Genomic DNA, 27755 nt, shown 5'->3' with positions numbered 1-27755 from the left:
TATAAAATAATAAAAGTTTGAATAAAGAGAGAAATTTAAAAAATGTATAATTTTCATAATGATTTTAAAATACTGGTAAAGTCTAAAACCAACTTCCACTTCCTAACTTTGAACTAAGCCCACCAATGCCTTTTCCTAGTAAATTTCCCACCCGTCCGGCAACCACGTTGGTTACAGCAGCAGCTTGGGCGGCAGCGACTTTTGGTTTTGGCAAGCCCCTTGGTATATTAGATGTAGATTCATCGCCATTGTCTTCTTCCTCCCCTTCTCTAATTTCCTCACACGGTCTGAAAAAGTGGAAACTTATTTTAAGGTGTGTATCTTAACGCACAATAAAACTTACTCATCTTCGCAAGCGTCAGGCATTGTCAATGCACATGTTGCTTCCTCTGTTGCCATTCGCTGGGCGACTGCCTGATATGCTTTTGAATTCAGCTTGTCTTCCAATACACCTTGTAGTTCAAAGTCCGAATATATTTTCTAAATTTCAAAGATTAGAAGATTAATATGAATTTATTATAACTTACTTAGAAGATAATTCCTATGCATTTTGTATACTACTGCAACAAGTATTGTAATATAAACTTTCTTTTTCATATATACTCTCAAGTCGAGTTTCCCGACTATCAGATACCCACTACTTAGCTAAACCGAGAATTTTCAACATTCTTCAGGAACTTTGGTTTTTTAGGAATGGGAATAGGAATAGATTTAGGTGGTTTTTAAGAGCCGAGTGGCCGTGATTCAAATGTATTGGCATGTTGATAAAAATTGGCAAAACAACTTATTTATCCAAAACAACTTATCCAATAAAATAAATCATTTCTCAACAGCGTGGCCGTTTTATGGGCTTCACAGTAGACGTAGAAAAGTTTTTTGACAATTCAATATAAATGTAAAAGACTAATAAATATATAAAAAAAATAACATAACACTTCAAAGAGTTGTAAAAGTAGAGTAAAAGGGTATACTAGATTCGTAAAAAAGTATGTAATAGGCAGAAAGAACCTTTTACGACCATATAAGTATATAGCCTGCCGGAACGTCGAGATCTCAGGAACTATAAAAGCTAGAAGCATACATATTCTAGAGACATAGACGCAGCGCAAGTAAATTTTTTCTCATTTTATTCCCCAATATCTATTGGTACCCTAGAAAAATGATGATATTGGGTAACGCGTAGCTGATTCTATCTCATTCATTCTCTCTTGTTATATTTAAAATAAGGGAAATCGCTATAATCGAGTTTCCCGACTATCAGAAACGCGGAAGTTCGAACGAGAAATAGTATACAGATAAGATAAACAGTTTTGCGCGGATTTAGGGTGTTAGAGTGGGCGTGGCAAACAGTTTTTTGCAAAATCAATAGAAATTTACAAGATATATTTACAAATTTACAAGAAGATTACAAGAGATATTTTCACAGGATGGGTTACTTAAACAATTAGAAAGACTATGTGTAGCAAATAATTGAGATCTAATTGAGTGCAATTGGCTGCAGGCGTCAAAAATATGGTCAACGGTGAGCTCGTCCCCGCATAGTTGGCATGTTGGTAGCGCCGTTCTCTTCAGTAAGTGTTGATGTCTGGATTGGTTGTGTGAACTAATTTTAACAAATTAACTAAATCTTTAGCTTTTTCTGTTTTTTGGCCTTTGGTTTTGCCTTTGTATGCACATAAAATGCACTGTGCAGCCGCTCTCTCGCAAAATCAAAACATTTTTGAAAGTCTAGGCGTAGCGGTATTTCAATAGAAATTAACAAGGCTAATAAAAATATGAATAAAGGTCAAAATATTTTTCAAAAGTGCAGGCTTAGCAGTTAGCAAGCTTGTGGACGTTAGACGTGGCAAGATATTTTTTTGGCGAATCGATTAAAAATTTACAAGACTAATAAAAATATGAAAAAAATGTGGGAAATGGATAGAAATTTACAAGACAAATAAAATTATGAAAAATATCCAACAATTTTTCGAGAATGTGGGCGTGGCAGTTTTGGCTGTTTTTGGGCGTTAGAGTGGGCAAAATGGGCAAAATGGGTCAACAAACCCCAACCAAAGACACTAGAATAACAAGATGCGTAAAGACATACGAATTTTGGGACACGACTTTTTCGCCGTGACTCTAGAGGTGGCTCCAGGCTCACACGAGCTTTTGTTCGAAAGAGAGAGAACGGAGAGCGCTACAGCAAACAGCTCTTTTCTACGCATTCAGTGATAGCAGACAACTGTATGTGGGCACACATATGCTCATGCATTGTAAATTTGACAAATATGCCCTTCACCTTAGAAGTTCGTAGACTTTAAATCTATATTATTTTTGATCAATTGGCACCATGTGAAAAATTCTTGTTTTGCATTGCCTTAACGTTATTATTATTTAAATATAGCTTAGAAATAGTAATAGCCGAATCTATGTACATACTATCATAGAATAAATTTCGAAAATGACTTTATATTAGAATATTTGTCATTAGAGTATTCAGCTTGCGACGTGTGAAAAATTAATAAGGCAGTGATTATTGAGTTCTTGTGTCCGCAGTTCGTGCCTCCAGATATGACTTTTGCAATAAAGAGTTTTCATATTTTTATCTACTTTTTTCTACTACGTATTTATTAATGAAATATTTTTTTCTTAATGTTATGACTTCTTCTTAAAAAATTTACGTTTTAAATTACAGTAATTATAATAATTTTTTGGATTTGGCTAATAATAATGTATGTAAATTACCCATTTTTTTTATTTAAATTCAAATTAGATTCAGTTGAATTATTTTGTTATATTCCAATTTGATATTTTTAATTAGCGCACAATTTTGGGTGGATTTTTTTTAATTCCTTTGCTTAAAGCTGACTATACGCAGATCTCCTCGATTTTTTGAAAGTTTCTCTATATAATCGAGTTTCTATTCAATTAAAGTCGTTTTGCTATCACAAAAAAAGTGGCTGCATAGTGCAAAACAAATGTCTGAATGGCCGTTAAGCATCTTGTTATTTTAATGTCTTTGGTCAGATCGACTCGGTTATTGATCCTGTATATATTATATATATATATATTATATATAATAATATTATAATATATAATATAATATAATATATTATAATAATAATATAATAATAATAATAAAAATAATAATAATAATATAATATAATATAATATCATTATATATAATAATATATAATATATATATATATATATAATATAAAATATATATATACCAAAAAGATTATTTTCATAGAAGAACACCAAGATCGTAAGCAAGTGTTATTCTGTCCAAAGAGCACCCACTGGTAGTGTAAGTCGCGTGGGTTGACACGAAAAAAATTCATTTGCTTACACTTAGACTGAATAAAATTCTTGATCAGGAAATTTTGAAAGCTATTTCGATGGTATAATAATGGCAAGAAAAGTCCCTATACTGCAGGCTTTTATTACACATCATCTGCGTTCACGAGAACGTGTCATAACTTAGAGAAGGTACTTAATAAATAATGAGAGCAACAGCAGAGCAAGGAAAAATAAGTTAAGAACTTTTTTAAAGAAGAGCATCCTGCTCTTATCAAACAAATAATTATAAATACACTTTAAAAAATATCGACCGGGAAACGTTTTGAGTTTCCTTACCATAAGTGCATAAATGACCGAGTCAAGCACAAAAAGCACACAGAAGAAACAGTCTGAATACGCTAAATATCTTAAATCTAGTAGCTTTCGCTTAAAGTGTAGGAATTAGGCTTTTCAAAATTTGTTAACGGTTAGCACGTTAAGATCGATATTACCATATTACCGTCGTATTTTCAAAAATGGTTAGGCGAGTTAGGCTAAGTAGTGGTTTTACGGTTTTACCTAATACTATTAGGACACAGAAACTGACTTCCAGGACTTGTTACAAAGCACGTTGTGCTATAAGGAGAATTGATATTTTATTTGCGAACACAGTATATTAAAATCTCCTAAAACTACCAATTGGTCCCTAACAGAAAGTTCTTAAAAATCATCTTGGATAGCTGAAAATTAAAATAATTTTGAAGCAAGTGATATAAATATCATCAAGATTTATACAAAACATAAGAATGCCATGTTACGGAACTCATCAAAAAGAAACTCCTTCAAAGTGAGAATATTGTGGATATACCAGGAAACACATTAAAGTTAGGAATATATGGGCTTGCACTGCATTTTAATAGAAAGGAAGGATGCTATATGTTCAATTTTTAAGGAGAAAGAAAAGAACAGAGGGATGCAGTAGTGGTAGCAGTATGGTTGAAAATAGTTCTTTTGGGACAGTGATCTTGGAAGATGTTTGGAAAATAAACGTTTTCATCTCGTTCGAAACTCTGAGCCATCCACCACAACAATATGTAAGATTGGGATCCTTAGCTTGGTCACTTGGTTGCTCAGGCTTTATTTCCTGAAGGCAATTGTGTTGTAAGCAGCATTATGCTACACATTTGTGTACATCATTATTTTAATTCTGACCACGGGGCAAAGCTAGCGAGAATTTGAAAGTACTGCAAGATCGCAGTCTGCACAACCTTGAAGTTTGTGTCGAAAAGCGAGAACGTGGTGCACTTTATGTGAATGCAAAAACACCACCATCCATAATGATTACGAATTAAAAAATCGAATATTTAAAGATTTTATTGAAAAAAAAACCGCTAGTTTCAGCAAAAAAAAAATCACGACTGTTCGCTTTGAACCCTAAGTCTCCCATTTTTACTACTGAAATTTGTTAGAAGAATCATTTTTTGCACGCAGTTATACATGTTTAATTTCGGTATTTATCTATATGGATATTAACAAAAATTTACTCTATTAATTTACGATGTACAAAGATAAGTTAATTTGCAATCTTACTAAATTACCTTGATAATATGAGAAATTGATGCAACTTGAGCATAGTGAAGCGCGTGGTCCACCCGATCCGACAGCCAATTACACAGCATATTAATCTGCTGCGAATACCACTGCTCAAAAAAATGTAATGTCCACAAATCGTCGCCAATCTTTCCTCGTACTTGATCCATATTGTTTCTGAAGAAATTTACGTATCCTTGCCCCAGATCCTTTCCTGAGCTCGAAACATTTGTAAAACTAAGAATTGAGCCAATCAAGCTACCTTCATCGTATCGTGCTAGCTTAGACAAAGTCGACTCTAGCACAGACATAAGTTTACCGCTTAGACCTTGTGTCATAGCTACATTCGCTTTGTCGATTTGGTCATCAATTTTCGCATGAAACTTGTACTAAATGAAAAACAGTTTAAATAAATTAGGCATAATTTTTTTAAAATAAAATTTAAAGACTTACCAAATCAATGCCGTCAATAGTAGTTAATTTAAAGCTTTGGTTTTTAGCGTCTAATATCACATTGACCATGGCGCACATTTCAGAGGGTAATATATAATCAGTTGAAATGAAGGCAATGTTTTTTTTCAGCCATGACTGAAAGGACGAATCAGTTCGTTGAATACATTGCTCTATCATATCGACTGCCATCATTTTTAGGCGCTGTTCCAAATGTTGTCGAAACTCTGCGTCTGGCCAGTGTAGGTCTCTTATAAAAGATTGTAGAGCGTCTAGTTTCCAAAATAAATCTTCAGAAGTGGCACACCCGTTTCTAAGCATAAAAAATGCAATATTTGGAATAGGTAAGACTTACTAACGTTTAAAAATAGTCAACAATGTGTATGCCAACATAAAATAATGGGCTTTAACGTAAGCAATTTTAAAATATAATGAGATCAATTAATTTAGACACACTGTGTAACACCACATAAGCTACTTCTGTTTCTATGGCCAAAACATTTTCAAATGCTCATTTAATTTATTGCTATTTATTAATTAGAATCATGCTATCATTACTATAATTACTCAATACAATTTTTGTGTTTGGCGCCAAATTTAAGAAGCTTTAAAATTTGTGCAATATTTAATATTTTCACTGAACGTGCTATCTGCCACATAGTGCCTGTATGGCGCCGAAGAGATGGCTATATACTTTACATTTTTTTTATTTCTTGCACAGGTCTGGGTCTAGTCACGAAAATGATCGAAAATGATTGGGAATCCTGTTTATTGCCATTATTTGGAAAATGAATTTTGTATCAGTGCTTTTTTAATTGGAAGTCAACTGTGTAACATTGAAAACTTTAAAAATAATGTTTCCCATTATTTGTAGTATTTTAGTAAATCTGAGAAGGTACAATGGCTACACATGCCCACGAATTTATAAAGATTAACTGAGGTAATATTTTTTGCGATTCTTTCTTTACGGACCACTTTTGTGACTAGAAATCCGTGCATTATAATGAGCTCCACATTATGAATTTAGTAAATGAGAAGAGGTGGAATGCTATACTGAGGTAACATTTTTCGGGATTCTTCCTTTACGGACCAATTTTGTGACTAGATTGGGAATCCGTGCATTATAATAAATTTATAAACTGAGGTAAAATTTTTCGTGATTGTTTCTTTACGGACAAATTTTATGACTAGATTGGAAATCCGTGTATTATAATAAACTCCACTTGTTGCTTTTTTATATAGCTTATTAAGTAAAAAAATGTTCATAAATAGGTAGAAACAGCGTTTCCGGAACAATTGAGGATTTTCCATATCAATCTGCTCGTCGGTCTATTGGCAACCTGTCCGAAAAGATGGGATTTGGAATATGTATTCTAGTGATGCCTGCGCTGAGCATATTAGCTTCAAAACAATGATACCACTATATATATATTCATATAATCAAGAAATTTAATTTTCAAGACGGACAAATCAAGACCAACTTGATTTTTCATACTTAAGAACATACATACAATTTATTTGTCCTGAAATATCTGCTTTACTACTTTAATGCGATCGGAATGCCTGCAATACTGCTTCTTCTTACCAAAATTATTTTACAGTTTGCAAGGGTCGAATAAAATGCCTGATCATGTTTTTAAAAATTTCTTAATTTCGGTACTAATTTGGAACTGGCTTGGTGCTCTGTGCTAAAAATTTATATTCTCACAATTATATACTCTTATTTTAAACATATTGGGAAATGCAGAAGTATTTTATTACACAAACTGGCAATATGATTTTCAAAGTAACTTAACAAGCCATAAATATGAAATATTAAATTTAATATTTTTAGATATTTTTACCGTAATTTTAAACTACTATTTTCTATAAAGTTTTATTGACTTATATCTAATATCTTGTAAAATGCATTGAAATGCTGTCAGTTTTAAAATCCGCAATGCATAAAATTTGGCAGAAAGCAAAATGCAAAACCAAATGCAGACAATTTTAAAATCTACTTCTATATATATGATGACTTTTTTTATTTAAAAACCTCATTTCGTCGTTGGCCGCTGTTGAATTTGATTGCTTTGGTAGCTTCGGTACATAAAAATTTACTTGATCTTTTTTGCCGCACAGTAGCATTGATGGGTTGAGAGCTGCTGTATTGAGCGCCTGGGCAGCATTGTTTAATGCTGCAGGGTTCAAAGCAGCGTTAATCCTAAAGTTTTATAGAATAAAAATATAAATACAACATAAACACTGAGTTTAAGTGCAGAATAAAAAAAATGGACCTTTTTTTTAATATATGTACGTATGTATAACCTTGCCAGTCTGACTTCAAATTAATATCTTTTAATCCGCACTATTTATTATTACGATCCATAAAATAAATTCACGTAAGACAATTTTTTATGGTAACTAGCCAATTTTGTAGAAATTTAGCTATTGTTGTTTTTTTGCAATATGTGCATATATTATTTATATAAATTTTTTGATTCCATTTAAATGTAATGAATTAGATTAGGTTATACCTACCCTTTGCTTTCCCATCGTTCTTTTTCAAATCCCTTATGAATTGACTGAGCTATTGAAGACTCCATCAGATCCACATACCGCACAACTAAAGGTGCAAAAGTGTCTCGAAGGTGCTGATGAAAACGTCCATTTCGCAAGTTGTCTAAAGAAATTATGCAAGAAAATAAAGTTTCGCATACATGCTATAGTCGAGTTCCCCGACTATCAAATACCCGTTACATAAAAAAAGTTTTTTTTATCAAATCGGTAGAAGTTTACAAGACTAATTTTTTATTATTTTTAATTTTTATATGAAAAAAGATTAAAATATTTTTTAAAAATGCGGGCGTGACAGGTTTTGGCGGTTTGTGGGCGTTAGGATAGGCGTGGCAACATTTGGAAACAAACTTGCGCTGCGTCTGTGTCTCTGGAAGCTGCATGCTTAATCTCAACATTCTTTTATAGTTCCTGAGATCAAGACGTTCATACGGACAGGGCCGGATCGACTCGTCTATTAATCCCGGTCAATAATATGTTTACTTTATATGGTCGGAAACCCCTCCTCCTACCTGTTACTATTTATCGAATCTAGTATACCCTTTATACCGGGCATGCTCCGGTAATCGAAATCGAAAAATCGATGCTCCGGTTTTCGATTTGTGAAACATTCACTTTTGTCTAGCCGAAATGAAAATTAAATGTCTTTTTATATTAAATCAGATCTTTTTTACTAAGGTAAAAATAATTTACTACGTGGCCTATTGATGTTTATTCCACATCACCATAAGATCATTCTGGCACTTAGTTGTTTTATAAAAACAGAAATGAAGTATTTGTCTTTTTTTTACAGAATTCTACCAGACCAGGTTTTGACTTAACATGTATGAACAAAGTTCCCATTGATGTTATTCATGCTATATGCAGCCCCAACACAATATAAATCTATTTAAATAGTACGCTTTTCCTATAAATATACATTTCCATCCAAAGAGTACAATTTAGTTAACAATTTGTATATTATGTGCAAAAGCCGGTACTGGTATTTAGATGACACTTGTCTTTACTGTTAACCAACTGGTTTATACCGAATAAGTACACTTCATGATTTAAAAAAAAGTTATAAATTCTTTCCCATCACTGAGCTTATCAATTTCCTACTGTACCGAAAATATATATTATTAAAGAATACAGAATTAAAACGCTTTATTAAAAATAACCGTTGCTTAAAATCATAAAGCGTTTTAATTCGGTATTCACCAGTTTATTTGAATATTAAAGAGGATCTTTAAGTATTGTGCCATGAAAATTTTTTTAAACAATTTTGCGTCGGTAATTATAAACGAAAAAAGTTCATATCTCTGTTAAGTTAAACTTACCATCAGTTCTCAAATAATCATTTAATATTTGAAACAATGGAAAAGAGTCCCACGTATCAGGAGCTTGTTCTGATAAGACTCTATCCATGTCAACTGCAAAGAGAGACCAAAATATTTCCGCGTGTTCCACTAGCAAGTCGCTAAACCATGCAAAAGCCTGAAGAAAATAAAAGTTAAATTAATATTGATATGTACAAATAAAGCAAGTGTGTATATATTATTATTAAGAAAATTACAAGCGAAATTCAAAATTTAACTTTTTTAAAGATCATTTTGGCATAAGACAATATATGTATATAAATATTTGCACACAGAAAATATATTTTACAAGGTTAATATAAATATTTTTAGGTGTTTGTTGAGATCTGTGGAGGAAGGTAAGTGTGCTTTTGATTACCATCAAAAATTATTAACATCAAAAAGGAAAGTAAGAAGAAGTGTTTCAAGATACGTACTAATTATTCTGAAATCTTCCCTGAATGTATATAGGAATACAGATCTACCCTTTTTAAAATGTTAAGCTGGTGTTGCTAATATCCTAATTAATATTACTACTGGTACAAAAAATAAAATCAATTAATTTTCAAATATAAATAAATATATAAATTATAAATATATATATGTATATACATATATATATAATATATAATGTTTATATAATAAAGACAGTAATGTTCAATTATCAAAAACAATGTTTAAATTCTGCTTATTGAAACCAAACAAATTTTAACGTCATTTTTAAAAGAGTATAGCACTATGAAATTCAGTATCTTTACATCTGATTTTTGTTTACCGGTTTCACAGTCCTTAATAAAAGTACTAAAAAGATATTTTTATACCCGTTACTCGTTAAGTAAATGGGTATACTAGATTCTTTGAAAAGAATGTATGCAAAATAATAACCCTATAGTATTAAGCAAGTATTGCTCAGATATGAACACGGATATATAGAAGTACATACATATATATATAATGTACGAAAAATCTCCCTGCTGCAGCAATTGTATTGTTAAAACATTTGTCTGCCTATATTTAAAATTGAACAACGCTTAGGCGTATATATATTTAATATATATCTGGGAACTTCCGCGTGGGTTCATGCTTCAAATATAGATGCGCTTTTAAAGCATATTCTTGAAGAAAATATATGTAATGTATATAATAATGTAAAATTTTTATATAATAATAATGCAATTTACGGCTATTGAATTTATTTATTTCCAACATTTTAATTACATCATTCAGAAACTCATTAAATACAGGAAAATAATGTTCATAGTGTTGCATGATCTTTAAATCATTTTTTAAGATCAATAAATATTTTTAATAATTTTTACTTTGCACTAACATTATGTCTAGCAAATATCGACTCGCATAGTGATCGCGATCAAGAATATATATAAAACATATAAATATTTATATATATTTCTACGCGTAGGGAATGTTTCATAGTTCTGAACTAATTTAGTATACATTTTTAACATACGAGTAACTGGTATAATACCCTCATATAATACTTCAGATTAAAGGATGGGATTGAAATCGGTCACCGAACCGCTAAAATTGACTAATTTAGTCACAATGATCATGAATGCGTATACCCTAGTTGCTATGCATACCAAGTTGTTTGGAAACAATTGAAAAAGTTTTTTAACTACATTTTCCGAATTTCCATTTATTTCAAACACTATGTTTTACGTTTGAACGTTTTTGGTCTTTTTAAACAATATTCGGAATTTTCAAAATTAATAATAAATGTAGAATGTCCCTATTATTTCCCGATTATTTCCTATTTCTATTTTTTTAGACCCAAAGTTATCAACGATACATGCCGTTGGTACTGGCGGGGTATACACTGCATGAGTCGGCATACAGTAACGAAATGACGATCCATCAGTTGATGCGGCAGAAGCCAGTTCAGATGCGCTAATGAGTCCAGTACTGTCGATTAAATCAACTTCGCTTTCATTGTGTCCTCCTGATACATCATCATCTTCCTTAAGTAATTTCTTTTTATCCATTTTATCATGTTTGCGCAGCTAAATAAATCGAGCATAGTTGTTAAATAGGTGTAAGTACATACAAATCTTTATTTAGTTGTACAAGTATCATTGTCAGATATAGTGACGCATCCACAATAACCTGCCACTTAATAAATTGTAATTTATAGAAAAATCAGGTTGTCTCTCATCTTGTTTGGGATTTCTACTTGATTCCCAAAGTATTTGAAGTAAATGCCAGGAATGATGATAGGCAGAAAAAAGAATACCATCTTTAATTACATTTCTAACAGGTAAACAACACACTCGTAGAATTATAGGGTATATGTTTTGTATAAGTATTTTTCAAATTGATTTATTGCCAAGGGCCCAAGTAAAATGTATTTGCTGTAATTGCAAAGGCATAAGGGAAAAAGTGTAGTAACTTTATATATCTACGACATTATAGTTGGGCATTTCCAAGTTGAAAAACAATTTGACACTCTCATCTAGTTTTAGGTTTAATAGTTTGTGAAACACGGCAATAATACGAAAGAATAATCCTGTTCATTGACTCGGATTGTACTGCAACTCGGAAAATACGTGTATGTTCATTATGGGATCGAAATCGATTACACATTTTTCCATCCATTTGTTGTTTTCAGCCGACAGAACAACATATATAAAGGTAGGAACTGGCACAAATAAAGACAGGTACTAAAAACAACACCACAAGATCAAGTTTTGAAAATAGTGTCACTGTTGTGTACAGCGAAAGATAGGACAGTGTGCGAAAAAAATAAAATGTATCGGCTTGTCTGTTGATACCAAACATTATTAAAGTCCTGGTGTTTATTGCATTGTTATTATATTTGTGTTAAACAGCTCGAACACGACATAAAAATATCACTTTTTCGTAGTTTTCTTCGACTCTAACATACAGCCCTAACTTTTCTCAAAATATTCACGTTTAAAAGTTATTAAGTAATAATAATATTTGATATCGCAACATCGCAAATTGTCAAAAAAGAAAAATAAAACTTATTGTGTAGGCATGAAGGTTTTGGGGATTAGTGTAGGCGTAAGCAAAAATTTTTGCAGCATATCTATCGAAATCGAAAGACAAACTATAAAATGAAAAATTTGAACACATTTTTCAAACGGTGACGGTGTTGCAATTTTAGGCAGATTGTGGACGTGGCTGAAAGTTTTTTGAGAAGTCGATAGAAATTTTCTAAACTAATATAAATAGGAAATATAACAAGAAATTGTTTCAAATTTGTAACGCTGCGTCTAAGTCTCTAGAATCTGTATGCTGAACCTCAACCTTCTAGCTTTCATAGTTCCTGATATCTCGACGTTCATACGTACAGACAGGCATGGCCAAATCGACTCGGCTATTGACCCTGATTAAGAATATATATACTTTATGTGCTCGGAAACGATCACAAGCATTACAAAACTGCCATGAAACTACACTTGTGAAAATTGTTGTTTCCCATTTTCTATCGATATAACATAACATTTTGTAATTGCTAGTTGAGTAACGGACATCTGATAATCGGGGAACACGACTAGAGCGTTCTCAATTTACTATTTTTTTTTCAGTCTCCTAGAGTTTTTGAACATATAAGGAATTCTGCCTTTTAGATACTTTTCAACGAATCTAGTATACTCTTTTACTCTACGAGTAACGGGCATAAAAATATGAAAACATTTTTCAAGTAGGCGCTGCAGTTTTGTTCCGCTTGTGTGCATTCGAGTGGGCGAAGAAACGTTTGTCGTCATATCGGTAAGAAATAGCAAGACTAAGACTAATTTTAGAATAAAAAAAAAAAACAAATTGTAGAAAAGAAACAATTTTTCAAAATTGTGTCTATGGCATTTTAAGGCGCTTTATGGGCGTTAGAGTTAGAGTAATTTCGGTTCATGTTTGATTAAAATCAGACGACTAAATCAAAAAGCTGTCATAGGACTATATACATTTTAAATTTATTTGTAATGTCAGAAAAGAAATTGTAGTTTTATTGTTTTTATCATAAATTGTTCTCATTGGTTTGACAAATCTATTTCCTTTCTTGATTCTCCTTTTTTCGATTTTTCCAAGATCAGTATACTAATTTTATATAGATATAAGCAAAACAAATTTTCGAAGAAACTTTTTGCAGATATTATATATTGTTGCAAGGGTGTGAAGTCTTTACTGATGATAACATAAACTAAAACATAAAGAAGTATACATACATTTAAAACTCAAAGCAAATGGTAATCTAAATAAATTCTCTTTAGGATACAAAACTTGTAATAAAAATTTGGTATTTATATGTAAATGAAGCGAAAATATAATAGTGAACTGGGATATTTATCATTCTTTAGTCACTTAATATACAAAAAGCAAAATTTTACCTATTTTAACGACAAAAAATAACCAGTTAACCACATCAAAGTCGGCATGTATGTATGTATATTATACACAGATTTGGTTAAGTTACGACATTTATGTAAAGTTACAGTAAACACCAACTGGACACGTTAAAAGCACAACTAAGTTTGGTATTTAAACATTACAATAACTAATTTAGATATTATTTGGTTTTTATTGTGGGATGAATAATATCCAAAATATAAGGATGATAAATCATTAAAACGAAAATGGTTTGAAAAAACATATGAAACCGAACTATTTTAATAAAGATATACAACTTACTTCTCCATAATGTTCCTCATTTTGTTGCAACAAATCAACACACAGTTCTGCTAAGTGTATTAGGTCCTCTAGTTTTTTTGGGGCCGGAACAATAACGTCTCCTCGCAAATCCTCTGTGTGTGCGTCAAAAATTGTTTAGTTCTCATAGAGTTATATGCGAAATACGTCGTCTTAACTTTAAATTTATTTAAAAATTTTCTGTACTATGACTCGATATAATTCACCGATTTTATAGTATTTAATATAATAATATAATATAATATATTAACGGCTTTAGGGCGTTAGAGTGGGTGTGGCAAAATGTTTTTTGGCAAATTCATAAAAATTTACAACACTATAAAATTATGAAAATATATACAAAACATTTTAAGTTTTTCGACGGCTTTAGGGCGTTAGAGTGGGCGTGGCAAAAAGATTTTTGCCAAATCGATAGAAATTTACAAGACTAATAAAATTATGAAAAATATGAAAAACATTTTCAAAAATGTGGGGGTGTCATTTCTAGGCGGTTTTAAGGCGTTAGGGTGGGTGTGCCAAAAAGTTTTTAATCGATGGAAATTTACAAGACTAATAAAATGTGAAAAAATATCAACACATATTTCAAAAGTGTGGGCGTGGAAGTTTTGTGCGGTTTTGGGGCGCTAGAGTGGGCAACATATGTCACGAACTTGCTCTACGTCTTTGTCTCTAGAATCTGTATGCTTTATCTCAACCTTCTAGCTTTTATTGTTCCTGATATCTCGACGTTCATACGGACCGGTAGACAGACGGACGGACAAGGTCAGATCGACTCGGCTGTTGATCCTGATCAAGAATATATATACTTTAACGGGTATAAAAATAGTATTTGCTTAGTTCTTTTTTGTAGCATATTTGCACTTTCTTCAGCGAATAACTACTATAAACAATATTGCAATTCTGACGATATTTATAGATCTGTTATATGAACAGCAGCAAATCGAAAAACTAGAGGAAACGGTTGACACTTGACCGCGACTAATATCGAAAAAGTGATGCGCGCAATTAAAATGGTAATGCTGTTGTAAATTAAGTCGACGACCAAATTAACACAAAATGTGAACAAAACTGATGCGAAACCGAATTAAGCTCAAGTTATTATTTAAAGCAACAATTGGCCACGAAGCTGAAGAGCACAGCCTAAAATTAAAAGCTATCTCAAGAAAAACGTTCAATAACGATTAAACAAAATGCTAAGCGAAAACTAAAAGAAAAATCCCGTTCTTTGCCATTGTTCGTTCGAGTCGATATTAAGTATCTGATATTTGAATTCAAGGGGAGATACCCAACCTCTCTTCTTCTGACTGTGTGCGCCACCTAGTGCTCAAAACTCTCAGAAAATTAAACATTGTATACCGAAAGCTCTACATTTATTCAATACTTTTAGGTAGACAATGATTCACACAGTTTTGGTGCATTGCGAAAATATATAGTGACAATAAAACGATCAAACAGACAGACAGACGGACATGACCAGATCGACTCAGCTAATGATGTAGAATATCCAAGAATATATATATTTTATAGGGTGGAAACCGTTTCCTTTTTAGTATATATTATATTTAATAAATTAATCCTTAATTACAATGCGTGAGTTTGACAGTTTTGGTTGGTTAAATGGGGAAGACAATATTTACTACACAAGTAACTTCTATAACACTGAGATCCATGCCGGCATCATATTCTGTTATACTTTAGAATATTTGCTTTAAACGCGGCTTTTATTAAAATAACGGGTTATTTGATGGTCGGGGAACTCGACTATAGCATTCTCTGTTGTTTTGGATTAAATCAGTTGTTTTGCCAATTTCTATTTCTTCTTTCCAACACTTTTTTCTTTTTTTAACTAGCGGCAAATTATATTAATTTTTATAAAAAATAAAAAAAATCTAATCTGAACTGTGAGAAAACCCTACGTATTGATACAAATTTATAGCGAAGTTATCTTTCGGAGATTATTTTTTTTGCCGAAATATCATATGCTTTTAGTCAGAATACAAATATAAGTTTCATATAAGCTTTAGTCATAATACAAATATAAGTTTCATACCATCAATTTTTGCCTTATTGGAAAGACGCGTATAATTTACAAGCGCTGCCGTCTCTAAACTTTTTTTAATCATATGACGAACTTCTTCAGGTGGAACGGGGGTAACAATGTCTTTCATTAAAACTCTCTCTAATAGGGATAATGTTGCTTTGAGTGCACCTTCGGGGCGACCAAATGGAAAACAGTATCTGAAATTGGTTATTTGAAATTCGAGTAACTGACGTAGGCGTTCTTTGATTTCAGAAAATTTCTCCTTTTCCTCATGTGTTATGCTTCCAACTCCATCAGGTCTGTAAATAAGTTTAAAAATTATTTCATTAAAACTTAAAACATTAATGAGTATTACCTGTTTCCATGCACATGGCTCGCGCAGAAGGCGAATGAATAGTGAATTAGAGTTGGGTCTATCATGTATTGTTTTTCGGCACGATCCAGTAAATCAGAAAGGTAGCATAAGTGTCTGTAGCATCCTCGGACACCATAACGAGCGCAATATTCGTCCAACACGAAAACTTGACCAGGACTAAACCACCCCTAAAAACAATACAAACGAGAGAGAACGTTCTAGACTATCAGAAGGCAGTTACTCAGCAGGTGGCTTGGCTAGGGAGAAGTTTCAACTTTTTTGGCTTTTCGATAAAAGCTATCAAGTTCCCCGACTATCAGTTACCCGTTACTCTAAGCAGTTTTGGGCGGTTGGAGTTTTTTGTCAAATCGATAAAAATTTACAAAACTAATAAACTACAAAACATTTTACTAAAGTGTGGGTGTGTCAATTTTGGGAGGTTAGGCATCTGTGGGCTAAGGCTAACCAAAAATTTAAAAAGTATTTCAAAAATATTTAAAGTGGTTGCACGGCAGTTTTTGACGGTTTATGGGCGTAAGAGTGGGGGTGACATAATTTAGAAACAAACTTGCGCTGCGACTCGGCTATTGATCCTGATATACTTCATATGGTCGGAAACGTTTCCTTCTACCTGTTACATACTTTTCGACTCGCTGAGTAGTAAACCCGTAACGGGTATAATAAACTAACATTACTTTAAGTTTTTAAAATGATATTAACTTACCAATGAAGCATATGGGTCGTTGAGCCTATACTCCAGTGTAAGATTCTGTAATGTCTTGAAAAGTGTAGCATGATCAAAAGTACAAGGATCGGTGCTTATGAAATCCTCCATTCCATGTTTACGGGCTTTATCTGCGTCTGAAAAATGTAAAATATATATTAAATATATAATATATATATATTCTAAAAAAGCAAGAAAAACAGGTATATTATCTACTGGCAATGATGTTATAATCATCATATTCAACTTTGTAAATTAATATAAATTAATAAGTTTAAGCATTAACAAAACACAAAATAATTGTTATAATTGTTTAAATGTGCACAAAATCATTTTGACACATCACTAAGCTAAAGTATAGTTTAACTAGGCCAATTTAGATACTATACTCTCTGCATATTCCTGTCTTTTTAAAGCTAAAAACTAATTGACCCCCCATAGTGAAATTGTATTGCACTGCCTTAAATTTAATACCAATCGAATTTAACTTTAAATTAAGCATTTGAATTATATATAGTAATTTAAGTCTTCCAACTGTAAAAATATTTTTATTATGACGGGAAATTTAAAATAAAGTAGTTAAAACTTATTTTATACTATATGTTTTTGATATGGTGTTTTCAAGTTCTGTGACTCTTTATAAGTGTTAAGTAAATGGGTATACTAGATTAATTAAGAAGTACAAACAGGTAAAAGAAGCTTTTTCGGCCTTATAAAAAATACATCTTTTTGTTCAGGATAACTAGCCATGTTAATCGGCTATGTCTGTCCATCCACCTGTCCATTCTTTGTCATTTTATCATTCCAATTTTAATCGATATGTCATCAGAAACATATTAGCCACTTCCATCATGAGTCATATTATTAATAACTTTTTTTGAGTGATCTTGTTTAAATACCATAATTGTAAACTTTTTACACGTCATAGAATGCGCGTGAGATCATTTTAAGTTCCAAAATAAACAAATATTTATAAGTCGCTCTAAACAGAGGCCCAAATAGATAAATATATTTCAAATTACGTACCACCTTGAATTTTCGACATAGCTGAATTCTTATCTTGGGTTATTGGTGGAGTTGGTTTGTGGGACTGTCCAGTCGCCCTGTACATAGCCATGACCCAAAGACTGCATTCGTTTTCATCATCGCAAGCAAACGAAATGCTATCTCCCTCGCGAACAGCATTGAAGAAAAAACGGCCTCCATTCAAATCGATTCCAAACATAAGATTTGCTATATATAAATGTCAGTTTTAACATCAATCATTATCATAAATAATAATTTTATAAAAATACCACTGGCGGCTTCTATATAATCAACAGTATATCCATCAAGCTGCATCATTTCAGACGGTTCTGATTTTTTCTCTTTATAGCTGCACATTGCAAAAGTATATTGGGATACTTGAACTAGGACAAAATAGCGCCTTTTCCATTTTTTCCATACTGATTTCCCAATGGCATAAAGATACCTACACATACGTATTTTATCGGTTTAAAAAAAGTGGGATTTTGCGACACTAAAGAAAAGTATACTTACCCACAATGTTTCATATTTAATGGCTTATCAAGTCGGCAAGCTATCTTAATACGTATATCTTGATCGGGAAGATTTTTCGGTACAATCATTCGATGCCACTCAGGTGACTTAACCAAAAAATGCTTTATATTATATTTTATATACATAAGGCAAGCTTACCTTTGAAGAAAGTGGAGTAGGCTTAAGTGTTACCTTTCCCAGTTCCTTATCCTCCAATGCCAGCATTCCGGGGTTCTCTGTGTACAGTTTTACCTTGACAACTGGCAGTGGGTGCGTGGTTGTAAAATCGCCCTGTGTATCCCACCTATAAAAAAACTGATGTATATTGAAGGTTTTTTTCTAGACTCCTACATTGGTTTTGATGCTTCGGCTTGATCCGTTTGAAGCTTTTCCCCGTTCTCAACTTCCATTGTGCAGTAAACAATTCGATTGGGAGCTAAAGATTTAAGCCCTTTAACTTCCATAACGATTACTTCCAGTTGAAAAGTTAGTACAACATCTAACTTTGTCAATTGTGTGGTACCATCCTCTGAATCACCCTCCAACTTAGATAAAGATCCGTGAGATCGCAGTATCAACTTTCTTTGTTTTAGAAAAAAAAAAAGAACGGAAGTCATTTCATGGAATTAAAAATATAGTTAAATATTGCCGAAATATGCATACAAGCTATTCGAATTCTAATTTATTTTCCACGAAAACATTCCAAAGAAAATGTGGTGACAGCATAAAAAATTATAAGCATAATTATTAATAATAAAATTGATTGACACCACATTTGGCAGTATTTCATAATAAAAATTTCATAAGATTGTTTCAAGACAAACTTGCACAGCGTAAAAATTACTAGAATCTGTATACCTAATCCTAACTATCTAGCTTGACAAGTTTTCAATATCGAAGCGTTCCGAACACGGTTACTTCTAACAGTACAATACGTTTCAAGGATTGTGGTATACCATTTAGGAGACGAATAACAAGAAAATATCTATATATTTTTTCGAAATAATGTCGGCTTGTCATTTTTGGACGGATTGTGGGCGTTTGAGTGTATTCTTTTAAAGCTAAGTAGCGCTAAGTTGCTGGAATACTACGTGGAAATTCCTAGCTTTTATAGTTCCAGAGAACTCAAAGTTCTTAGGCACAGGTGGTCATTGCTAGATTTTACATACCTTATAGGGTCACAAATGAATTATGTCTGACTACGTTTCTCTGAGTAAAAGGTAATAATACATTACATTAAGCAGTAAACCTATTCTACAAGTTACTTAAAATGCTAAGCTAATAAAAAATATAAACTGATGTACATCGCTTAAATTCATAAATTAGGGTTGTAGAGCCATCATTATTGTTATTATTAATCACACAATGCAGTGATTTGTTATTACTTACAAAAACGACGGTGTACTGTAAGTAAAAAAAGAAAAAAGAGGGTAAAAAGAGTGTTTTTAAAATATTTGTACATTTTAAAATTTGTATAAATAACCTGTGATTATAACGTTTTAATTTCTGGAGTCCGTATTTACTATCCATATTTCCTTTTGACACTGGAAGAGATTCAAGATTTGCCATCAAAAGATTTATAGACGATTTAAGTTCTTCAACGTAAAGAGACTCCATTTCTTTGAGTACAAATTTAGGCATTAGTTTGCGATTTTTTTCCATTTCTCCTACTCTTTGCATTCTACCGTCCAATTCCCGTCTTATAGCTGCTGCTTGTTCATCGGCAGAATCTAACTAAAAATACTCATATTTACCTGTGGAATGTATATATTATAATTAAAATATAAGCTTACCATCAAGGCGTTAAATAATATTTGATGCTCGAATTTTTTTACTAGCAATATTTGTTGAAACATATCATACAATTGTTCTTTAGAAAGAATTAACTCGCTATTCAGTGATTGCTGCATTCGAGATGGTCGCTTAGAATCTTCTTCTCCAGTACCCTTTAATATAATGTCGAATTTCGCCATCCATGAAGTTAGTACGGTTTCTTTACTAAGACCATCTATCTCAGGTAAAGATCTTAAATAAAATAGTTATACTTCATATAGTATAAACGCAACTTCATATATTGTTTGTTGATTATACCTGACACGTTTTTCTATATTATTGCGAAAAACTTCTCGAAAATCGTGCTGTGATGATGCACCAGATTGGACCATTTTTAAAACTCGTTCCGATTTAAGAAAAACGTCATGGTAACTCTGCACAGCATTTTGAAATGCTTCATCTGCCATTATTTGAGTTTCGCCTTTAAGAAACGCCTAACAATAAATTGTTAATAGTTCATTAATGGTAATTTGTATGTGAAAAGAAAGACTTTGAAGAATTGCAGAAAGCTAAAAGCTAAATGCTGAAGATTTGTTGGAGGGATTTAACAGCAAATTTGGCTATACTCGAGTTTCTCGACTATCATAAATAAAATTATAAAAGTGTGGGCGTGGCAGTTTTGGGGTTTGACCAGGATCACTATCAGATCCAGTGGAACAAGCTAGAAACTTGAGAAAAAGCATGCAGATTCCAGAGGCATATGTAGATAAAGCGCAAGAACCTAAAGCCCAAACCGCCCAACACACACACGGGCACAAACGTTAGAGTGGGCGTGGCAGAAATTTTGTTGACAAATCGATAGAAATTTACAAGATTAATAAAAATAGGAAAAAATATCGAAACATTTTGCCTGTGTGCGTACAGGCATACAGATATGGATAATAATAACTAATCGAGTCTATTTGGCCATGTCCGTCTATATGTCCGTATAAGCGTCGAGATCTCGGGAACTATAAATGCTCAAAATGTTCGTTAAATTTTATATGGGGTCATCTAGTTTGGAAGTATTCATGGCTTCTCTGAAATAGTGGTGGTCAGAAACATGGCGGGGTTGTTAGGTTAAGTAAACTACATTATTTTATTCTTGCCAGTTGCGATGGCTATGTGGCGAGTTGAATTTTTATAGGGACACCGTCACAGCGGCCTGCTCACGAAATGATATATATATGTAAATATGTATTTTCTTGTACATATAGAATATAAAAAAGCGATGGCATTATGTAACTAAATATAGAATATGGTTCGGTCTGTTTTGAACCACAGTTTCTGAGTAGGGCAATACTGCAATACTTTTGTGTTTGGTGTAGTCACATCTTCTATAGTTGTCTTCAGTCGGGCTTCTCCTTTGGGTTTCGAAACTCAACCGATGTACCATAATGCTGATGGTGCAGGGTCCAGCTATTTGTTTAGGACGTTTTTGTAAAGTAGTTGGATACGCTTAATGCCGTTTCCTACAGAGTCTTTGAAGCATAGTCTCTACTTTCCAATTCCCTGACGGACCCCAGGAAATGTGGGTCCCACATTACTCCCAAGTGAGAAATTTTTCGGAGGAATAAAAATACATTTGATTTCATCATCAAGGAGAGTGGATGTGACCATGTCCTTATATTGCTCAAAGTAATATCTGATAATCATATATGGATCGATTTGCCACGTAATGGCAGTAATATTAGAATTATATCTTATGCAGCAAGCTTTTCTGAAAGAATTGCCGTATCGCGAGTAATGTATATTCTGGTAACCATCAAAGTTCATTCCACTACAATGGGAAGAAAATGAGATTTGAAAAAATCAAAACTTTGGGCGCACAGTCTGGGTTTGTTTTGGAGTCGACATGACGCTAGTCGACAATAGTGTCAAAGATTTCAGATGTTATGTCAGCCTTGGTTCGAACGCAGCAACGTAGAATGTTTCTTTGATGCTAAATGAAAAATATTAGCTATTGTGTATAGCAACGCTAAATGGTTTTAGTTGTTTGAAGCTCGGCCGATATTCGGAGCAACACAACATGCATTTTTACTGAATTTTAACATATTATAATACTTTTGTTTCTTACTTGAAATCGCTGAGTTATAATTTCCAACTGCTGTTTGCTTATTTTGGTTTGCCGCTTAGTCATATCCGTGGGTTGTTTAGCATTAAAAGGGTATGAAATACATCGTGAAATAAATACATAAAGTTGAATTCGTCGTTTACGTTCCTCTTCTTCACGTTCATGTTTGTCCTGAAAAAAATTTGATATATTGGTTTTTTTTGTATACATTTGAAATTTATATTGTCTGCACCGATAATATGTAGACAGGGTTGTTTTGTAAATCCCTTCAGCATTAAAAACCAGAGAAACACCTTTAGCTGGTCCCACATAAAAAGCTGATCTAATACAACCTGTTTCGAAACGTGTATTCGAAACAACCGTTCTATGCTGGAAGAATTTTTTAATCTAATTTTCGATCCCCGAGGAAGCGATGGCAAATTTCTTACTTGTACTTATGTCCTACTTTCTTTTCTTGCATTGTCGCTTTCTTATATACCATTAATGGTATATAATTCTAGCTGGCCGGCAGGAATGGTAACAACCGATAGATATTGACTAGACAAACAATAAAACGAAGAAAAATCAACATTTTTTGGCGTGGCCGTTTTGGGCGTGGCAAAATGTTGTTTGACATATCGATGGAAACTTACAAGACTAATACAAAAATGAAAAAAGTAGTAGTTTTGTGCTGTTACACAAAAGCTTGCTCCGTGTCTCTGGAAGCTGCGTGCTTAATTTTAATCAGATCGAGACGTTCACACTGGTCAAACTTTTCAACGATTCTAGTACAGGGCAGCATAATTTCCTTTTCGCTGCACTCAATTAATATCGTAGTCATCGGAAAATATTTTTTTTTTAATGTAGGTACATGTCTAAAGTTTTTATTTATATTTTTTGAAGAAAAAATCTGATAGGTGACGTCCCCCATTCTCCATACATTGCGTAAACCAATTTCTGGCGTTTGTCGTGATTCTTGTTAGCATAGCAGGGGTTATGTTGGCAATTTCTTCTTGAATGTTGGTTTTCTAATCTTGTAGAGTACTTGGACGGTTCACATAAACACGGGATTTCAAAAAACCACATAGCAAAAAAATCACAAGGGGTCAGATCGGTAGAGCGTGCCGGTCATTCCAAATCGCCCCAACTATGATAAGGCGCTCTGGAAAGTGTTTCCTCAAAACAGCCATGCTCGTGAAGTGTGTGCTGTTGCACATTCTTGTTGGAACCAAAGACACTAGAATAACAAGATGCGTAACGGCCATACATTGGTTTGGCACTATGCAGTAACTTTTTTGGTGACGGCCAAAATTGCTCTCTGTCCGCTCGCTTACGCTGAGAGCGTAAGAAATCTAAAAATAGAATTTGCTTGCTTGTGTGAGTAAAAACAATAGACGACAACTTATGTATGTGTGCGTACTTGTGCTAGAAGACGATTTTCGGTCCGAAATCAATTCTGATCGAAGAAAGGAATTTACATATTTGGAGTTTTGGACAATTTCATAGCAATATGATGAAATAAAATAATAATTAAAAATTCACGCCGTGAAAATTATGAGAAAACACTACTTTCATTTGTGCACTTAATGCATTGCTCAATAATAAACTTTTTTTTTTTTAAAAATATTTCAAAAACTTTAATGTGTACAAAGATTACAAAAAAAAAATCAGATGGTGCCATTAGTTTCCCGAAATCCGAGTCTATTGAGTAATATTTATAAAATAAATATAAATATGAAAACTGTTTATTGCAAAAGTCATATCTTGCGGCATGAATCGCGGACAAAAGCACTCAATAAGCCTTATTAATTTTTCACACGTCACACGCTGAATACTCTAATGACAAATATTCTACTATAAAGTCATTTTTGAAATTTATTTTGTGATATTATGATTCGGCTATTACTCTTTCTAAGCTATATTTAAATAATAATAACGTTAAGGCAATGAAAGGTGCCATTTGATTAAAAATAATATTATATTATATTTTTATTATGATTACGATTATTATTATTATTACGATTATTATTATTATTTCGATTATTATTATTATTACGATTATTATTATTATTACGATTATTATTATTATTTCGATTATTATTATTATTACGATTATTTTTATTATTACGATTATTTTTATTATAACGATTATTATTATTATTACGATTATTATTATTATTACGATTATTTTTAATATTCAATTTATTATTATTTATTTCAATCAATCAATCAATTTACCTCTTTCACCTCTTACAACAATATATCGGTTTCTACTTACATGCGGCTCTCCAGTTTCATGTTTTTCGCTGGTTAGAGATGGCGATGGTGACAATGGCCTTGGCAATGAGTTTGCCCTTGACGATCCAACACTTTGATTTAAAGTCTCTTGCGAAATTCCACTGAACAATAAAAAAATGATTTGTTGCTTCATTTTATAATACAATGTTATTTGGTATATTTTAGAAATTTTGTGTTAAACCAGTCAAGAGAAATAATTTTTGTAATTATATCACTATGAACGACACTCCTCGTAGTGACGAAGCGCACCAGAAGAGCTCGCATTCGACAACACGAAAATAATTTAAAAAAAAATATTTTAAAATTTTCTCATATTGACAGAAATTGGCAGAAAAAACAGTTGAATCAAAATTAATGTTTCGAGAAATTTTTGAGATAGATAAATGTCAGAAGACAAGTCCTAGTAGGGACACAGCACACCAGGAGAATTTCCGATAAATACTACACAATATAGAAGAGAGAATCCTTTAAGCGAGTTCCCCGACTATCAGATACCCGTTACTCTGGCATATCGATAGAACTAAAAGAATAAAATAAAAAATATATAAAAAAAATTTCGAATTTGTTGCCGTGGTTTTGGTATATCGATATAAATGCCTGTGAAATCTGCACAGGCAACAAGCCTAGTATACTCTTTTATCCTGCGAGTAATGGGTAGTACAAGAGAGCACGTCACAGTAATGGAAGGTTTGTGTACGTAAGAGTCTGAAGATAGGTGGTAAGAAACTTAATAAATGGGAAAAAGGTATGTGGGTATGTACGTTGGTCGTGGACGAAATGTTTTTGCATACCGACGGAAAGTGAAAAGAATAGCAAGAGAGAGAAACAATTTGAGCCAGAAAAATTTTGAAATTTCTTGATCCCACTTCCACTAGCACTTGGTATCTGATAGTCGTGGAACTCGATTATACTATTTTTCGATCATCATTTTATTGGCTTTATCTTAAACTTTAACTATATATCGCAGGCTATCGTGCACACGGTCATTTGACTTCGATGTCTGTCACTTACTTGTACCAACAAAATTACTAAATATTTCGTACTAAATAAACACACAAAAATAAAATGTATTTTAAAATAGACCCATAAAAAATAGAGCATTATTTAAAAAACGAACACAATGCACAGAAATTGTTTTTGTAATGTGTTTAAAAATTATGCATTGTATGAACGTTACCAACCTCGGAATACCATTACTGGGCACCTCAAGATTTCCGGTATCAGCTCGGCTGCCACATATTTGCTCATTTTTGTTAGAGGTTGATCCTAAAGCTGTTACACCAATGTTCCCGACATCGTTGCGTTTACAAATAGAACTTATATTAGATTGTCTCTGATTTCCGATCAAATCTGTATTAGAGCCAGATATAGGAATATTTGATTCTACAACGGATCCTGCAGATCCTCCAATTATAGAAACGGCACTTGTTCCTTTGGTCGCATTTGTAAGACGTCCTTTTGATGAAACGTTAGGAACAGAGTCATCTTCCCCTTCTTCCTCACTTGAACTAGGATCAATCATGGTAAAAAAATAACTGGACCGCAATTATTTGTTTTTTAATCCTAAAAATAAAGGAAATCAAAATTATATTAGAAGTCAAAATATCTATAATTTGTAAGCACGAGTACATTTATTTTTAACTTTCCGAATATTCCGTTAGAGCTTTATAATATAGTGCTCCGATTCGGCCAATAGTTTTATGCAGATATCTGAGAGATTAGTTTGCATAGAAATGGACGGATGGGCAAATAAAAAGGCGGACATGACTGTATCGACAAGCTCAGTCTGGTGATACTGATCAAGAATATTTGCGATGCACATTTATAACCGTTACTCGTAGAGTAAAAGGGTGATTAGATTCGTTGAAAAGTATGTAACAGGCATAAGAAAGCGTTTCCGACTATATAAAGTAAATATATTTTTGATCTGGATCAATAGCCGAGTCGATCTAGCCATGTTCTTCTGTCCGTATGAACGTCGACATCTCAGGAACTATAAAGGCTAGAAGGTTGAGATTCACCATACAGATTCTAGAGAGAATGGTCGCAGCGCAATTTTGTTGACCCATCTTGCCACGCCCACTCTAACGACCACTCTAACGCCCACAAACCGCACAAAACCTTTACGGCGACACTTTTCAAAACGTGTTGATATTTTTTCATATTTTTATTAATCTTGTAAATTTTTATCGATTTACAAAAAATTAAATTTTTGCCACGCCCAAAAGGCCATAAAACCACCCAAAACTGCCACGACCACATTTTTTAACCATTTTTCGATATTTTTTCATAAGTTTATTAGTCTTGTAAATTTCTATGGAACTGCCAAAAAAACTTTTTGCTACTTTTTTTTTTAATTTGTTCTCATTTTATTTTCCAGTATCTATCGATATTCCAGAAAAATTACGAAATTCCGCGTTCGCATTCACATTAGCTGAGTAACGGGTATAGGTGGGGAACTCACATTATATCTTGTTTTAATTGCATAAGTAAGGGTAAGTAAGTAAGTATCCTCTGCACATCACGTTTTCATTGAGTTTTTCAAATTCCTACCTTCTGTTAATTTAATTACTAAATAAAATATTTCTATCTTTATTGCTTAGCCATTATCACTGGAGTGGATCTTTATACTTTTAAAAAATTGCGGACTTATAAATTTCCTACTTGGCCTCATAACAACTCTTATTGTCCAATAGGGTAATCCAGCTGATTGCGAAAGGTACAGACTACACAAACGGAAATATCAGTTCCTGAATAAATTCTTATCAAACAAAATAAACCCCTAACCTCGACTATCAGACTAATAAAAATATAAAAATATTTCAAAAAAATGTTCAAAAGTGTGGGCGTGGCAGTTCTCGGCAGTTTGTGAGCGTTAAATTGGGCGCGGCAACATAGTTCAATAAACTTGCGCTAAGTCTATGTCTAGAATCAGTATACTTAATCTGGCAAATCGATAGAAATTTACAATACTAATAAAAATATTAAAAAATATCAAACCATTTTTGTGGACGTTAGAGTGGGCGTGGAAACATGGGCCAATAAACTTG

At 32.7% G+C, this 27755-nt stretch overlaps 1 protein-coding gene across 5 annotated transcripts in view; it reads right to left on the bottom strand.

The window, feature by feature from the left end:
• LOC6724750 (calcium-dependent secretion activator) overlaps positions 1 to 27755 on the bottom strand; it is a 29313-nt gene that overhangs the window by 224 nt on the left and 1334 nt on the right. The window contains exons 2-25 of one of the 5 annotated variants that reach the window (XM_039296064.2): positions 25887 to 26268; positions 24686 to 24806; positions 22432 to 22599; positions 20634 to 20809; positions 20336 to 20567; positions 20026 to 20276; positions 19932 to 19946; positions 18894 to 19124; positions 18702 to 18846; positions 18543 to 18649; positions 18299 to 18474; positions 18030 to 18236; positions 17004 to 17140; positions 16280 to 16467; positions 15934 to 16223; positions 13866 to 13978; positions 11012 to 11218; positions 9180 to 9336; positions 7825 to 7966; positions 7340 to 7507; positions 5308 to 5617; positions 4863 to 5243; positions 344 to 480; positions 1 to 287 (exon numbers count right to left, since the gene is read on the bottom strand). The exon at positions 1 to 287 is cut by the window's left edge and continues 224 nt beyond it. In XM_039296064.2, the coding sequence (XP_039151998.1) occupies positions 83 to 287; positions 344 to 480; positions 4863 to 5243; positions 5308 to 5617; positions 7340 to 7507; positions 7825 to 7966; positions 9180 to 9336; positions 11012 to 11218; positions 13866 to 13978; positions 15934 to 16223; positions 16280 to 16467; positions 17004 to 17140; positions 18030 to 18236; positions 18299 to 18474; positions 18543 to 18649; positions 18702 to 18846; positions 18894 to 19124; positions 19932 to 19946; positions 20026 to 20276; positions 20336 to 20567; positions 20634 to 20809; positions 22432 to 22599; positions 24686 to 24806; positions 25887 to 26227 (4605 nt within the window). In that variant the 5' untranslated portion in view covers positions 26228 to 26268 and the 3' untranslated portion in view covers positions 1 to 82. Of the gene's footprint in view, positions 288 to 343; positions 481 to 4862; positions 5244 to 5307; positions 5618 to 7339; positions 7508 to 7824; positions 7967 to 9179; positions 9337 to 11011; positions 11219 to 13865; positions 13979 to 15933; positions 16224 to 16279; positions 16468 to 17003; positions 17141 to 18029; positions 18237 to 18298; positions 18475 to 18542; positions 18650 to 18701; positions 18847 to 18893; positions 19125 to 19931; positions 19947 to 20025; positions 20277 to 20335; positions 20568 to 20633; positions 20810 to 22431; positions 22600 to 24685; positions 24807 to 25886; positions 26269 to 27755 lie in introns of those variants that run through there. The other 4 variants (XM_044923494.1, XM_044923495.1, XM_044923496.1 and 1 more) reach the window with 4 other exon arrangements.

The sequence above is a fragment of the Drosophila simulans genome, chromosome 4 (assembly GCF_016746395.2).
Source record: "Drosophila simulans strain w501 chromosome 4, Prin_Dsim_3.1, whole genome shotgun sequence".
Lineage (NCBI taxonomy): Eukaryota > Metazoa > Arthropoda > Insecta > Diptera > Drosophilidae > Drosophila > Drosophila simulans.
Note: the sequence above shows the minus strand (reverse complement) of the source record. Positions and strands in the feature narration are given on the sequence as shown.